The sequence below is a fragment of the Takifugu rubripes genome, chromosome 16 (genome assembly GCF_901000725.2).
Source record: "Takifugu rubripes chromosome 16, fTakRub1.2, whole genome shotgun sequence".
NCBI classification, from domain to species: domain Eukaryota; kingdom Metazoa; phylum Chordata; class Actinopteri; order Tetraodontiformes; family Tetraodontidae; genus Takifugu; species Takifugu rubripes.
In genome coordinates, this window is record NC_042300.1 from 3,604,466 (window position 1) to 3,620,518 (window position 16,053).

The window sequence follows — 16,053 nt, forward strand, 5'->3', positions numbered from 1 at the left end:
CGTGACTTTGCAAACTGCCTCCAAGACTACTGCAAGGTGATATCCCCTCCTACCAGTCTGACATCCACTCTCAAGCCTGGTCTGAGAAGGTCGAAGCAGCATTCAGATGTCTGAAGTCCCGGTTCACCCCCGCCCCCATCCTGTCCCATCCTGATCCCAGTCGCAGTTCATTATGGAGCTAGATGCCCCTGTCATTGGGGTCAGTGCCTTTCTTTCTCACCTGTGTCTTGTTCAATCGGTGACTGGCACCGGCCGAGGTAAATTACCACGTGGGAAATCAAGAACTTCTCGCTGTTGTTCTGGCCTTTCAGGACTGGAGACCCAGCCTCACCCTCACCTACCAACCAGGCTTGTCCTGTCAGTTCTCTCCCAACCCTTCCTGTCCAGAACCTGGTCTCATCCTGCCTTCTTTCTGTATTGCTGGTGCTGCCTCTTCACTGGTCAAGAAGAAGGTCTGAAAGGCGCAGTTGACTGAACCGAGTCCACCGGGAGTGAGCAGATTTTTTCTGCCCTAACTGGACTACACTCACGATTCACTGGTGTCAGCCTCCAGCAGGATGTCCCTTTTATGGCCTGCCTTGGATATCAGCCTCCTTTATTTGATTTCAAGGAGGACGAGGGGGTGGGGCCTTGTGTGAAGGCTAATCAATGGCGCTGCAGAAGTCACGCCAGGCTCAGAGGCAGGCCAATTGGTGCAGAACTCCAACTCCATCCTATTGGCCAGGCCAAAGGGTGTGGCTGTCCTCAATGGACCGTCCTCTCCAAATGAATTTTCGACAGCGTGCACTGTCTGACACATCCTGGATGTCCGTTGGCTGGTTCCTGGTTGACTGGGGGGACCCTTTGAGGGGTAGGTACTGTCATAATTCTGTATTAGGGGATGTCCAGATCACCACTGCACGTCTAAGCCACACCTGGACTTCTTGCTTCAGAGAGGGGGTGGGTGGTCTAGTTACACCCGGACAAAGGGGGAGATAACTGGTTATACTGGTGCAGAGGTGGTAGTTAGACTGGTTTTACTGGGAGAGAGGGTAGGTGGTCTAGTTATATCTGGACAAATGGGGAGATAACTGGTTATACTGGTGCAGAGGGGGTAGATGGTCCTGCCACTCATGCCTACATCTTAGGACATGAATAACTGGTTTATAGAGCCTGCATACTTCCTTTTCTTCCTCTGGATCAGCTATCCTGAGGATGGAGGCTCATCTGATCTTAGGTCAGTGAGAACAGATGTCTGAGATGATGTTTTTTGGAAGCAGCAGTTCCAAAAAGTTGTAAATTACTCTTCTATTTCCATCCAGAGCTTGAACAGACGTGTAACATTCCTCCTCAGGTTGTTCTTCCCACAGTTTGATCAGCTTCATCCTGCCTTCACGTCTCCTAAAACAAATCCCAAAAAAAACAATCATCGAGGAAGCATCAGTCTGGGATCATCAGCAGCCGTTACTCTTCTGCTCTCAACCAGAATAAAATCAGCTGAACTCTTCACCCTGACTGTGGATCCCCCAAAATCCCCAAATTGTAAGAGCGGAGTTCCTAATCTTTAATAAAGGATTGGGATTACAGACGGGATATTTGTCTGGACCCCTTTTGATCCGATGAATCATGGACCAATGTGGGTAGTTGAGGTTGATCAAACCGGTGCCATCTCACAGAGGTCCGGAGCCGTCAGGGTCACATGACAAAAGTTTCATTTCCTTCAGAGGGAAATCACTAAGCAAATTCACAGAGAAGATCTGAAATATCCTGACTGGAGCCTCCGACATCTCCCTAACTTCTGACCAGCTGCTTCATCTCCTAATTTGAAGCCTAAAGCTAATTAGCCTAGCTCAGAACCCTGACAGTGAATGTTTGCCTGGTTTGTCTGGACTTAGGTTGACGGGTTGCAGATCAATGCCATGTGGCTTCTCTACATTAGGAATGAAGATTTTCCATCTTTGCATAATAAATGTCAGATTTAAGGTTTGTTGGTCTGAGCAGCCATTCGATATCCTAGCGTGATCAGGCCTGCCAATGTTCAGGATGTATAAGTGAAGTTACCGACCAGTTTTTTGCTGCCTCTCATCAAAACTTTCAAAGATCCTTCAGCCCCCAGAAACAGCATAATTCAGTGAGAGAACCTGTGAACCCGATGATATGACCTGATAGGAGAACAATGTGCAAGAGCGGAGCATCTGTGGATGGCAGCTGCCTGACCGATGCTGGAAGGAAGACACATAAAGACTTCGTAAAGACAAAAGAAAAGAAGATGAGAAGAGAGAAAAACAGATGCAAATGAAAATTAACTGTCCAAAACCTTTGATCTGTAACACTGGCTAAGAATTCTGGGTTGTTCCTTTGATGTGTAGAATCCTCTCTCCTCCCAAGACAGAGAGCTCAGCTTTTCAAGCTGATGGTCAAACAGGTGATGTCGGGATCAGACGGTCATGTGACACCCCTGCTTTTCCCTCTGTGTTCTTTATTTTCAACTCCTCTGTGTCAGTGTTCAAACCGACACTGAGGTGCCATAAAAGAGGGAGGAAGGGTGAGGTTCAGAGAACGCCACACTCATAAAACCTAAAACCTGTGGTCGGAAGGAAGCGGATCCACGTGGAGCTGAGGCCGAGGGGCCACGGGAGGTGACGGAAGTCTACGGGACAAAGATCTGGTAAAACTTTTCAGTTCAACTCTTGCACGGTGCTGCTGTGCACCCCTTTGGTTAGCAGCTTCCTTTAGCTTTAGCAGACATTAGAATGCAGCTTTTGGAGTTCAGCTGTGAACCTTCCTCATGGAACAAACACACGTGTCGACCTCGACAACAAACAAGGTGCTATGGGGATGATGGAGGAACAAAATACTTTCAATTTAGTCTGAAATAGCTTAAATACAGATGTCTAACATCAAAGTTATTTACACAATAACAGCACACTTTAAATGGAGGTCCCAGCAGCTGCTTGTCGCTCTTGTTTGGGGAAGTCTGTTTTTGTGGGATTGTGACTTCAGACCAGCAGCCATCGTGTGATGTGGTGGCTTCTCCGGCGGAATCCCCTCGCCTCAAAACACCAGTAGCCAGAAAACGGGAAGGAGCACTTCCTGGATCAGCACGGGATCATTCGAATGCTTGAGGCTAATTACAAAAGTCCAGATGGAACGAGACGACCGCAGATCTGTTTTGAATTTTTGCTAACATGTGTTGCAGATGTGATCTGCACGCTGCTGGGTGAGAAAAGGCTGTGAGGACCTTCAGTGAGGAGACCTGAGTCCCTGGACCTCCATGTCACCTGGAACACCTGGTGATCCATGCCGAACTGCTCTTGTATGCATCTATGAGATCTGTTTCCTACAGGTTTTCATGAATGAATGAGAGGTGGTTTTGTTTATCATATGTGAAGTAAAAGATTTCACGTTTTCATCAGAGGGGCTCAGGAACGCTGGTCCAGACTGGACAGTAAATTTGGTTGGATTTATGGAGGACTGAGCATACTTGCCAGTGCTTCCCTACTTTATTAGAAAAGTATTTCTGCAACATATAGCGTTAGGAGCCTTAAAGATAAAAGAAGAGGTCATCAGTGAATATATACCGTATTTTCACGACTATAAGGCGCACCTAAAACACTGAGATTTTCTCAAAAATCGACGGTGCGCCTTATAATATGGAGCGCCTTGTGTGTGGACTGAGTTCCAAAATCTGCTGTGCACCTTTGGTGGGTGCACTACGGTAAACGCTCCGCCCATCGATTAGCGACACATCTACGTGTAAGGATCCCCTAAAATGGCGCCGGTCAAGGGAGACGCGTATGAATGAGGCTTACTTTAAACTGCAGGCCATCGAATATGCGGCTGAAAATGGCAATCGAACAATCTTAGTGTTTTCGCTTTATGAGGAGGCGGCATCTCTCCATACGCGCGAGGGCAACTGTTGCGCAGCGGCTGCCCGCGGATTACCAGGACTGGGTGGCAATCTTCCGCACCTACACCGCGACAAGATAACCGTGGCGATACGCACAACGGGGCACGAGAAGTTGTCGTTCACCGCGGTTCTCGGCTGCCACAGAAGCGGACAGAGCGCTGGATGACGGAAGGCGAACACTCCTTCACAAAGACTATGAGGCAGCGGCGGGCAAGTTATGCCACCATATGCGGGTGGATTGTAGACGCATGGGCTATGATACCGTCTTCATGTATTGTAAGAGCTTTCACAAAATCAACGCTGAACCGGAACCGGTCGGTGAGTCTGATTCAGATGATTAAGAAGAGGAATTCGGGATGTTGGACATTGAAATAGTGCAGCTGTTTAATTTAGATACAGAAGATGAAAACTTTGATGGTTTTGTGGCGGAAGAATGAATATTTTGTTCAATAAATGTGTCGAAACTCATCGTTTTACTTCCGTTGTCATTTTTACTGCATGTTTCAGCATGCGACTAATAATACGGTGCGCCTTATGGATGTTTTAAATACAGAACTAGCACCCATAACTGAGACTGCGCCTTTTAATACAGTGCGCCTTATGGTCGTGAAAATACGGTAGTTTGTTTGTTTATTTGCACAGATTTTATCAAGACAAGAAGAATCTATAAAAACACCAAATATTTGAGCCCTAAAAGTAAGAAGCCAGATATTTTATTTGGAATTATTTTACTAATGATACATCAACAATGACTGTTCAATAAAAAGCAAAAATAATTGGACCTTTAAAGATGACAACAATGTAACTGACAGAAGGTAATTTGGATTTAAATGTCTCCCTAAATAGGCAAACGTGACTTTACTGTTGCATGTAAAGGGTTCCACATCAGCCTGACGTAACGTCAACAATATTTGCTGATTTGGTCGAGTTGATTTGGAGTCCAGTGACAGCGTCTGCTCAACTGCACAAGTTCTTCCCCTCCAGATACTTCCACCAATCTAGAAAAATCAGATTTAACCCAATTGTCTTCTGGCGGCTCCAGAAGCACAAACATGTCCCCAAATACTGCAGACAAGAAAATATTGTGAAAAGAGTTTACTCCGCAGTAGAACTGCAGCAAGACGGAGGCCTGAGTCAATCAGGGTCCGTCCCTGGATCCCCCTGGATCCCCCCAGGATCCCCTCCATCACTGGGCTCCCTTTAGTTAAGTCAATTGATAGCTGCTTTGCTGGGGTCAGGTCCTGGTTCCTGGGGAGTCAAAATTAATGAGACCAGAAAGGAAACCAACACGTCCAACAGTCAACAAAAGTGGCAGTTTGTGTTTAAACACCTGAAGTGATGAAGATGGAAGTTTAAGGGAGTTCCTGCCTGGGACCAAGGGCAAAGCAGATGGCTGAATGGTGGAGAATATCCAGTCTAAGGGCACGTTTGGAGGATATTTCATAGATGACGTAACCATAATCAAGGATATAGAACATGATCGTCTTCAGACTGTGTTTGGCCTTATCATGGTGGAGAAACCCCAGTCTGGCCTTAACTGGTTATTAATGTGAAACTTCAGAGAAACCACAGACCCCGAGTGGTACAACCAGAGATCCGGAGTGGTCCAACCAGAGACCCCGAGTGGTCCAACCAGAGACCCGGAGTGGTCCAACCAGAGACCCCGAGTGGTCCAACCAGAGACCCGGAGTGGTCCAACCAGAGACCCCGAGTGGTCTAACCAGAGACCCCGAGTGGTCCAACCAGTGACCCGGAGTGGTCCAACCAGTGACCCAGGTCTTTGTATGAGCTGACCAACTCCAGGTCTGAGCCGTCAGGACTGGTAAACTTGGGGGGGCGTGTCAGTCAGAGTGATGGGCTACAGCCAATTAGGTGGCCGTGATGATCTGCATAGACCTGACCTGCTACGTTAAATGATTAAGTAACTCCACTTCCAAACACGTCATCTGGTCGTCCAAGTCTGACAAAGAGAAATTAGATTGTGTGCTCCACCTGACCTGGTCTGGTCCTCCTGATGATTTAACGGGTTTGTTGTGGGCTTCTGGTCACTTGCGTCTTCTAAGGGATGTTGGAGGAAGTTTCTGTTAAGACTCAAACCTGACGTGTAAACCAGCTAGCAGGTGTAGGGAGTGTTGACATCAGTTCATCATGGAGGAAGTGGTGATGGTTTCATGATGCAGGAATCTGCTCAGGTTGATTCAGTGTTGGGATCAAATCCAGGTTCAGACAGATTGTGTAGGTCCAAAGGAGGCCTTCTGGCAGCCAGTCAGTCATTCCTGTCTGGACCTCCTGACATCCGTTAGCATTTGCTTTTCTTCCTTTGGGTCCTATCATGACACCTTTAAAAACACCAGATGGTTTTGCTGTCCTTGTGAGGTCTCTGCAATGTCTCACTGGACTGAGTGACTAATGTGAACAAGACACCATCTTCTTCAGACACTTTACCAGGCGATCAAAGACCTTTTTAGTGCTCATAACGTGAGAAAGCACCACAAAGAGGGTGACGACCAAATAAAACACAAACATGTCAACAGGTCCAGTCAGGGTTCTTTTGTCAGTTTGGGACTGAGTGCTAGAACGTTGGTCATGAGGCACCTGGTCGAGGAACAGGTCAGTTAAAATGGTCAACCTGTTCAACCTCTTCAGTTGACTTTGTTGATGGTACAAGATGAGAACAATTAGCTTAATCCCAACTGTAGCCATAGCAACAGTTGTTGAAAATCATTTTGAAGAGGTGGAGGAAAATTGGGACTACGAGCCTGAGTACAAATTGAGGTTTGACTTCCAACAAGTCAATACGTGTAACTGTAAAATCTGCTCCACGTCCCCTTTAGCAGTGTGTGTGTGTGTGCGTGTGTGTGTGTGTGTGTGGGGGGGGGGCAGTCTGTTTTCATGAGCTCACATTCTATAATTCAGCAGTCATGCATTCCACAGATTTGGAGCGTCTCAACCACTTGACGGTGTCCAATTCCCTCGTCCGCTGCCGAACCTGCCAGTGTTCACACAGCTTCCTGTGTGCCCGGCCCATCGCCATGGATACGATGAATGGATCTTCCTCCGCAAACCTGCCTCTCCTCGTCTTGTCTGACCTCCGTCTGTGCTTCTGTGGGTTCCTTTTCCCAGTCAGATGTGTTTCTGCCCCCTCGACGGAGCGTCGCTCATCGCCTGACTCCAGATTCCATCCAGGTTCCAACATCCCCCCCGTTATTTAACGTTCAAGGCTTTTCCATAACTCAGCAGCAACATTTCACCTCGAATCTGTAGCTTGTGCTTCAATGTTAAATTTGATGTCTGTGAAAACTTCAGTTCCCGTCCAACTTTGGATCCAGAGAAGAACCAGATGGATGAGATCAAAGGACAGATCAAAGCACAAGATGCCAAAGTGTGGAAGGTCGGAGCGCCTTCACTGTCTCATTGCCAGCGTTCTCCTCACCCTCCCCAACATTACAACAGCCTTGCTATATTTCTGGGGATCAGCAGGATAGGTTTTCTTTTCCTTTTTTATGTCCTCCGTCCATGCCCATCCATTATAGATGTTATGGGATTAAGTCTCAGTTGCCACGTGTTTCCTAATTTCCCAGCATGCACTCTGCAGCAGATGTTCCCTGTGGAACTTCTAAAACCAGCCTTGTTCCTGTGAAAGGGAACCTCTGCTGCTCCTGGAGGGTCTCCTGGTGGAGCCCCAGCTCAACCATCATTTCCTCTTTTCTTCCACTATTTCTCCATTCATTCGTGTGTGTGTGTGTGTGTGTGTGTGTGTGTGTGTGTGTGTGCGTGTGTTTATGTGTGAACTTGACTTTTAATCCTCCGTTGACTTTTCACCTAATTGCATCGACTAATTGATTAGGGAATAATTGCTTAGGTCTATTGGGGGAAGCTGATGAAGGATCTCCATCCAGGTTCCTTCAGCACTGGGATCCAACTGGACTCTCATCTTTCAGGAGTTTTTTGTACTGGTTCAGACGGGACATCTGGGTCAGGGCAGTCCTTCCATTCTGGGCCTCCCTGATATCAGCAAACATTCCCGTCTTCCTCCAGGTCCTATTTTATAAAGACCAGATGGTTCAGCTGTTCTTGTGAGGTCTCTGCAGGGTCCGACTGGGCTGTGCGACTAATGTAAACAGGACAACATCTCCTGAGTCTCGCTGCACCAGAGGATCCGACACGAGGCCTCCGGTTCCACAGCAGCGTCCCCTCCAGCAGGTGACCTCTGAGGAACGTTTCCTGTCTTTCACACATGTTTTGGCAGATCTCAGTACTTTGTGTCAGACGCCCCAAACGGAAATTCCGGAGACGAATCTGGAACCAGCAGCACCGGGACAGTACTCCACCACCGGTGCACGTGGCCGATTATTATATATCAACAATTATAATAATGACCAAAACCCTCTTCAGAGTCAGACCGGAAGGTGGTGAAGGTTTGCCAGGGTTTAGTTTGTAGCGGAGGAGGCGTGATGCGGTGTCCCCCCGTGTCCTCCTCCGCTGGCTCCGCCCTCGCTCTGCGCTGCTCACCGCGTTCTCCAGCCGCGCTCGGCGCACTCTCCCCGGACACCGACTCTGCACCTGCCGGCCTGGACCATGAGCTGCTGAGCTCATCCGGATCGCAGCCAAAGAGTTTTTGACTTTCGAACCGCTCACCAGGACGCCAGGATGGACGCCAACTACGTTTGCTTCCTCGCCGCGACTCTCTTGTTAATCCATCTGCATCAAGGTAATCCGACTAGAACTGCCGGTACAGGCGGATTACATCTAGATTTAAAAAGGTTTCATAACGAAACGAGTTAGAAATGTATTTGAATAGCGACATGTAAAAGAAAAAGTCAATATCAAATAACGAAAATGTGGGGTTTTTTTTATTTCAACATTTATTTCCTAATCAATCAATTAGTCGATCAGGTGAAAAGTCAGGAGAGGATTAAAAGTCATGGCTGGCACACACACGCACACATGCACATACGCACGCACACACACGCACACATGCACACAAGTTGGGGGTTATGTTGGTTTTAATGTCCCTTAAAATTGAATTATCTGTCCAACTTTTAGTTTAGTTTGGTCCTGGTCGGTTTCACATGTTTTTCCTTAATAAGGTTGATTAAACTGCGCTTTGATCATTTCCAACATTCTTTATCCAAAAATAGGACAAATTAACAGCAATGGGACATTTTTCATCAGGCTGCATCAACTGTGAGTTTTGATCCTTTGGTTATTAGGGGAAACTGTTTCGGTTCTGTTTCCCCCAGTAATCCCACCTGCGTTTAGTGCCCCCTACTGGCAGAATTTAGCCTGCCAGTTCTCCCACTTTCACCAGTCCAAAACCCACATGTGTCCAAAAAGAGAGAAGATCCAAACATTTTCATGACTAAAACTGCGTTATTTTCCTTCTGCTCCTCCTCCTCTTCCTCTCTTAGGCCTCTTTATTAGACCACACCCAGTACAGGACCAGTACAGTCCAGTACAAGACCAGTACAGGACCAGTACAGTACCAGTACAGTACCAGTACAGTACCAGTACAGTCCAGTACAGTACCAGTACAGTTCCAGTACAGGACCAGTTCAGGACCAGTCCAGTCCAGTACAGGACCAGTTCAGGACCAGTACAGTACCAGTACAGTCCAGTACAGTACCAGTACAGGACCAGTTCAGGACTACTAAGCACATTCAAACTGTTGGTGAAAAGTATCTGCATGTTGTGATTGCAGAAGTTCGGAAATTTGCGATCTCTTTTCGTGGCTAATCCGTCTGAGCTAACAGGAGTCATTCTTCATTTTATGTCGTCCAGTCCCAGTCTCACATCTGAAGACTATTAGCGCTCGCGCTGAAGACAACATCACATTATCTTTCCCCAAACAACCCCAAATAAAAGCTAATAGCCTGTGGAATTACAGGAACGGCTCACTGGGCTGGAAATGTGGCTACAAACATGCCTGTTTTCTCGATCTCATCCTCTTCTTTAAACAACAGACATCAAAGCACTTCGTCCCCTGGAGATCAAAGCAACCACGCCTGCACCTCATGAAACCTTAAGAAGCATCACCTCATTTTTCTGACCTATCTGAGCAGCGCTGTCAGTTATTAAATATCCTTGTTTCCAACCATTTTTTGGCTTTTCCCCCTGTGTCACAAAGTCTTTAAAAGATGAAATTGTGATCCAACAGTGATGAATCCACTTTCTCGCCGCTCTTTTCACGGCTCTGAATTTGCATAACTGTATGTGACAGACTGCCAGCTAGCTGTGGGAGGTATTAGCTAGCTCGGACCTTCGTTGGCTAGCAGGGACGGAATGTGTTTGTAAGCTTCCAAGCTGAAGTATTGAAAAAACCTTTAAGGGAATTATTATTGAGAAAGTTTCCTGAGCTGTCTGTGATGTCCCCCAGTCCCAGAGAGCCCTAGCTTGGCTGCTGAGGCGCTGAAATTCAACAAACCCCACCGGAATCTGAGAAATGATTGAAAACGGTTCTTGAACGGCGATTTGAGCCTGCTCAGATTTACTCCTTGTTTGTATGGTGAAACTCTTCATCGTCCCCAGTTTGGTTTGACCAGTTTCCCGCTCCTCCTCATCGGGGCGATGGTTAGCGCTACAGTTTGGGATTAGCATAAGCACGAGAATTCCGGCTGGATCTGGTCTGCTGCTGTGAAAAAAAGAATTAAAAACAAACTCCAGCTCGGATTAATGTGTTTTTGAGTTGGAGCGCCACCGAGACGCTCAGGACGTCACAGGGAACTCAAACAACCAACAAAAGTAGAGTTTGAGGAAACGGTCCTCCTGTTCTGGATCCCATCAGGACCAGGCAGGGCCGTTGGGATGTGGGTGTGGCCAAGCGCGTGACCTGTGACATGTTGAAGGTGAACTTCTCCGTTCTGTCACGCTCCCGATGTGTTTGTCTTGTCCTGCGCTGACGTCTCGACCAACTACACAAGAACTGGACCCACAAATCAGAACTGGACCCGTTCAGGATCTTAAATCCTGTCGTGACGGTAACATGAGCGGGCCTCCGGGGTTAAGGTGCGTGTTGGGAAAACACACGTGAGGGAGGCAGGATTCTGCAGAACTCCCAACCGGAGCGACTCCCTGATCCGGTTCCTGACCGCGCAGGAATTAATTATCGATTATTTTAGGTTAACATTTAGCAGATGACTCCTCTGGCGGTGACCTTCTCCCTCAGAGGTCAGCAGAAGATCTCACGGAACAGTCTGGATCTACCTGCTCGCTGACACGGACCAACCCAAACAGCAGCTCAGCGTTCCTCAACTGGTCCAGGACAACCGATCAGGCCTGAGCCGGAGTCTCCAAACATGGACGTCAGCTCTTCTTTGGCTCTTCTGGCACCCAGAGTCACCTCCATCGTGTGTGTGTGTGTCAGTGTGTGTCAGTGTGTGTATGTGTGTGCGTGCGTGTGTGTGTGTGTGTGTGTGTGTGTGTCAGTGTGTGTATTGTGTGTGTGTCAGTGTGTGTCAGTGTGTGTCAGTGTGTGCGTGCGTGTGTGTGTGTGTGTGTGTCAGTGTGTGTGTGTCAGTGTGTGCGTGTGTGTGTGTGTACGTATCAACATAAAGCAAATCCAAGGAATTCTGGGAGTCAAGAAGTTGGAATATTGCCGTAAAAACCTGTTTTTGGCATCTGAGCGGTCCATTTTGTGCCAAGTTCTCTGTGGTGTGTTTCAGTTTGGGTCTGATATTTTTCACTCTCATCTCTGGACGCTCTGGACTCGCCTGTCTGTGGATTATGGATCTTCATACCTCCTGTCCCCCCGTGAACACCGGAGCACCACAGGGTTGTGTGTCGAGCTCCATCCACATTCACACCTCCGACTCGGTCTCAAACATTCGTACATTCTGGGACCAGCTTGATTACACTCGTAAGAATTTCCTCAGGAGGAGGACTCCCTTCAACATCTGGACCTGCTGTCAGTGAGATGATGTTTGTTCTCCTGAGGGACCTCCTTCCAGACCTGCAGCAGGACGTCAGTCATCACCTGGTCATGCATCATAGTCCCAGTTGTGGATGTCAGGCACTCGGGGAGTCTGTGTCCGACAAAGGTCACAGGTCAGATCCAGCCTGGGACCGTCAACCTTCTCTAGTGGATCAGTTCTCCAGGCCAGATGAACAATTATCGTACATAATTGATCCAGAACAGCTGAGCTCTTCGCGGTCTCGTCGCCTCCAAACACAGAAGCAACCTGTCAAACGTTGTTTGAGGGTCCACAATGCTCTCCTGGCTTCAGCTTCGACAAATGCTTCCACGAGTGAATTTCCAGGATCACATCAGAGGAGTCGTGTTGCGTTAGTTCCACGGGTGAAGCGTTAAGATCTCACTCATATTCATGCGTGTTCAGCTGTGGCGCGTTAGCATGGTTGTTCAGCTGTGGCGCGTTAGCATGGTTGTTCAGCTGTGGCGCGTTAGCATGGTTGTTCAGCCATCCACAGGTTCGGCTGAAGCACGTGAGGTCAAAAACCAGGTTCAGATCAGGAAGTCACCAGACTGCATGAATCGCAGCACCAACGCTGCCCCCTGGTGGTGGTTGCAGTTTGCCTCCCAGGCTTCGCCCCTTTGGCGTGTTTTTATTGTTTTAAATAAATGTTTCTTCTTCTGTCTCCAGCCCCCTGCGTCTCCATCATGAGTCCCACAGCGAGGGACGACCGACCAGAGCTGGCCCACGTGGGCCAGCGGCGAGAGAAGCGCTGCTCCTGTGAAAACCAGAAGGACAAAGAGTGTATTTTCTTCTGCCACATCGGCATCGTCTGGGTCAACACGCCGAGGTTTGTCCCCCCCCAAAAACCTGCGTTTACAGGAAAAAGCACGAACGAGAAATAGAGCGAAAAGCTTTTCTTTGATTTTCTGATTCAGGACTTCCTGCTTGCACCTTCATTCACAATGAAGGAGCCCAGTTAGCATACCCGGGTTTTAACTGGGTTTGGGTTATTTTGGTTTGTGGTGGCGCTAATAAGAAAGAGCACCTTTCCTAACGAGGGGTAATTTCTGCCACCTTTGCTGCAAATTCCTCTTTTAACCCTTTAAAAAAGCCAGAATGACTGTGGTTCCCCACAGAATCTGAGTCTAGTTCTGCTGGATCCAACCAGGAAGACGAACCCACATGAACTTCTGTTATTAAATATTCACCAGGACCAAAATCTGTTCCTGAACACCTCGTCAACGTTTCTTCATGATCACAGATATTTCTGCTAAATCTGGAAACTTGGGGGTGATTCTGAAATTGGTTCCAGGCATGAACTAAAAATATCTCCTGTGGTTCTGGAAGTGTCTCACCTACCTCCAGATTGTTGGTTTAGTCTAAAGTTAGCAGTCTGGTCCTGCCTCCATCGTAAAAACTGCTTCCCGCCATCAGCACCAACCGCAGCAACAACGCAGCGGGTGCCTAAATGCTGTGGGTTCCTGAACGCATCTGGTCCCTCGTACACTGTGGGTTCTTGAACGCATAAGGCCCCTGGTACACTGTGGGTTCCTGAACGCATCATGCCCCTCGTAGGCTGTGGGTTCTTGAACGCATAAGGCCCCTGGTACACTGTGGGTTCCTGAACGCATCATGCCCCTCGTACACTGTGGGTTCCTGAACGCATAAGGCCCCTGAACCCTGTAGGTTCTTGAACGCATCAGGCCCCTGAACCCTGTGGGTTCTTGAACGCATCAGGCCCCTGAACCCTGTGGGTTCCTGAACGCATCAGGCCCCTGAACCCTGTAGGTTCTTGAACGCGTCAGGCGCCTGAACCGTGTGGGTTCTTGAACGCATAAGGCCCCTGATACACTGTGGGTTCCTGAACGCATCAGGTCCCTCGTACGCTGTGGGTTCCTGAACGCATCAGACCCCTCGTACGCTGTGGGTTCCTGAACGCATCAGGTCCCAAATGATATGGGTTCCTGAACGCATCAGACCCCTCGTACGCTGTGGGTTCCTGAACGCATCAGGCCCCAAATGATATGGGTTCCTGAACGCATCAGGCCCCTGTATGCTGTGGGACCCCCTGAATGCTGAAAGCATTCGCAATAAAATCTGAACTGAAAGTATTTTATCGGTCAGAAATCAAACTTCTGAATTAAAATGTATTTTAATGCAAATATAATAACAACTGCTGCCTGCTGGTGTCACAGTGGTCAGATTTTATCGGCAGATAAGTTCCAGATGTTTCACCTTTCAGTGAGGTCTTTAAACAATTCATCACGTTAAGCCGAGACAAAGTCAACACGGGGCTCTGACAGTGGCCCCTGGGGGCCCGTTACTTTGAAATGTGCCTTAAAAAAGATCCTTCACTGAAAAACTGTCGACTTCTGAAATCGAAAAACCCTGATTTCAAACATTCCTGTGTTCAGCCACTTGGTTCCTTATGGCTTTGGTTCGGTCCGACTCAGGAGGAACCTCAGCCGCTGCCTGTGCACACAGACCGAGGACGCCAAGTGTTTGAGCTTCTGCTCCTTCCAGTCAGAGTGAGGACATGCGCACGCACACACACGCACACACACACACACACACACACACACACACTTACCTGGGGACGACAGACTATTGTCCTATGTTTTATTGGGTTATTCTCATTTGTAATTTAGTATTTTATCTTTATAGTTTGTTTTTTTATTGTGCCTATTTTACTGGAAAGCACTTTGGACACCTTAAAATTGTGCTTTATTAATAAAGTTTAAACATTGGTCAATCAAACTGGATCAAACCGGATCCGATTCTTTTTCTTCTCAGTGGAGAAAACGACGCGGTGAAGAAGAGGACGGCCGACAGGTGGAAGAGGAGGTACCGAGGTGCATTCTGGGAAAAGGGAGCTGGGACAAGCTGAAGGTGAGGAGCTGAGGCCGAGGGAGAGGAGCAACGTGTAGGGCCATGATGGACGGTGTTCACCTGAGGATGCAGCCCATCAGAGGCCTGGTCACAGCTTTTTGCTCTTTTAATTCCAGAATGTTCCAGTTCACTGTCGCTCAGCTCAGAACCGAAGATGCTGGGCCACATTTGAGTCACTAAACAAAAGAAAACCTCTGAAGCTGTAACTCCACAACAGACGAGAACAAATGTGACGTGAGATGAGTTTACCTCAGACAAGCAGACAGTTAATGCTTCAAACTGAAGTTTAGCTCCACAACATTAAAAAGACCTTTAGCACTGTACTTTATCTGCTACAAACAAAAGATTTTAGAACTTATTTGATGCTCCACCATCTAATCTGAGACCTAAACAAAGAAGGGAGCTGCATCCCCGCTTCCTCTGCAGAACGGAAGCTCAAGCTTGTTGGGTTGATGAAGATGATGACGATCAACATGTCGATCCATAAAAGCAGATCTTTATTTCCTCCAGACAGGTTTGGGTGGAACAAAAATCTCAGTTTGGCCACGAAAAGCAATTTACTCACAAAAGTAATGACGAATCTAAGATATTATTTTAACTTTGACCTGCGCTGATGGAAAAATCACAGTTGTTCGCCAAAAGTGATCATTTATGTAAGTTTAAACTTTCCAGTTTTAAAGTCTCATTGGATATATTTTGAATGTCTACAGCCCAGATCAGATGTGTCACGGTTTGGATCGTCTCATGCAGCAATAAATCCCCGTTTAGCTTGTTCACACCGCACTTCAGTTTCACTCACACAGATGTATAGCAACGTGTATTTTATTGTATTTATTTTATTAAATATTTTAATTACCCGAACAGCTCAGCGTGTGTTTTATTGCGTTATTGTTGGCTTAGTGTTTTATTTCACAACTTTAATTTTTATTTTGTTTCTCTTCAAGTCCAAGGTAGTTTTCTATGTCAACTGGACTGGGTTTCTTCTCTTGATGACGTTTCGCCTTCTATCCAGAAGGCTTCTTCAGTTCTGGATAGAAGGTGAAACGTCTTCAAGAGAAGAAACCCAGTCCAGTTGACATAGAAAACTACCTTGGATACAATGACCTGGATGACTGAGAATCTACACAGACTTCTCTTCAAGTCGTAACTGATGTCAAGATGAGCAATCATTTTCCAACACTGCCCCCTGGTGGAACAACTGCATTACCAGTTCATATCATTTTTTAAAAATTTACTTTAATTCTTCTTTGTTCAATTTCTCCTGTACAGGTTCTAATGTTGTAACTCTAAACTGTACATGTACTTGAATATTTATCTGTACTGTGAATACTAATGGTTAGACGTTAGTGAAGCTGCAAAAACGTC

The 16,053-nt window shown here is 47.3% G+C and overlaps 1 protein-coding gene across 2 annotated transcripts; it reads left to right on the forward strand.

Moving 5' to 3' along the window:
* Positions 1-8,306: 8,306 nt before the first annotated feature.
* On the forward strand, positions 8,307-15,549 carry LOC105417514 (endothelin-1). 2 transcript variants are annotated; one of them, XM_011611777.2, is made up of 5 exons: positions 8,307-8,600; positions 12,487-12,646; positions 14,214-14,327; positions 14,593-14,722; positions 14,805-15,549. In XM_011611777.2, the coding sequence occupies exons 1-4, from the start codon at positions 8,540-8,542 to the stop codon at positions 14,684-14,686; spliced, it is 429 nt and encodes a 142-aa protein (XP_011610079.1). In that variant the 5' UTR covers positions 8,307-8,539; the 3' UTR covers positions 14,687-14,722; positions 14,805-15,549. The 2 variants fall into 2 exon arrangements, with proteins under 2 accessions (XP_011610079.1, XP_011610078.1); XM_011611776.2 differs by having other exon boundaries at positions 8,309-8,600; positions 14,593-14,688.
* The last annotated feature ends 504 nt before the right edge of the window (positions 15,550-16,053 follow it).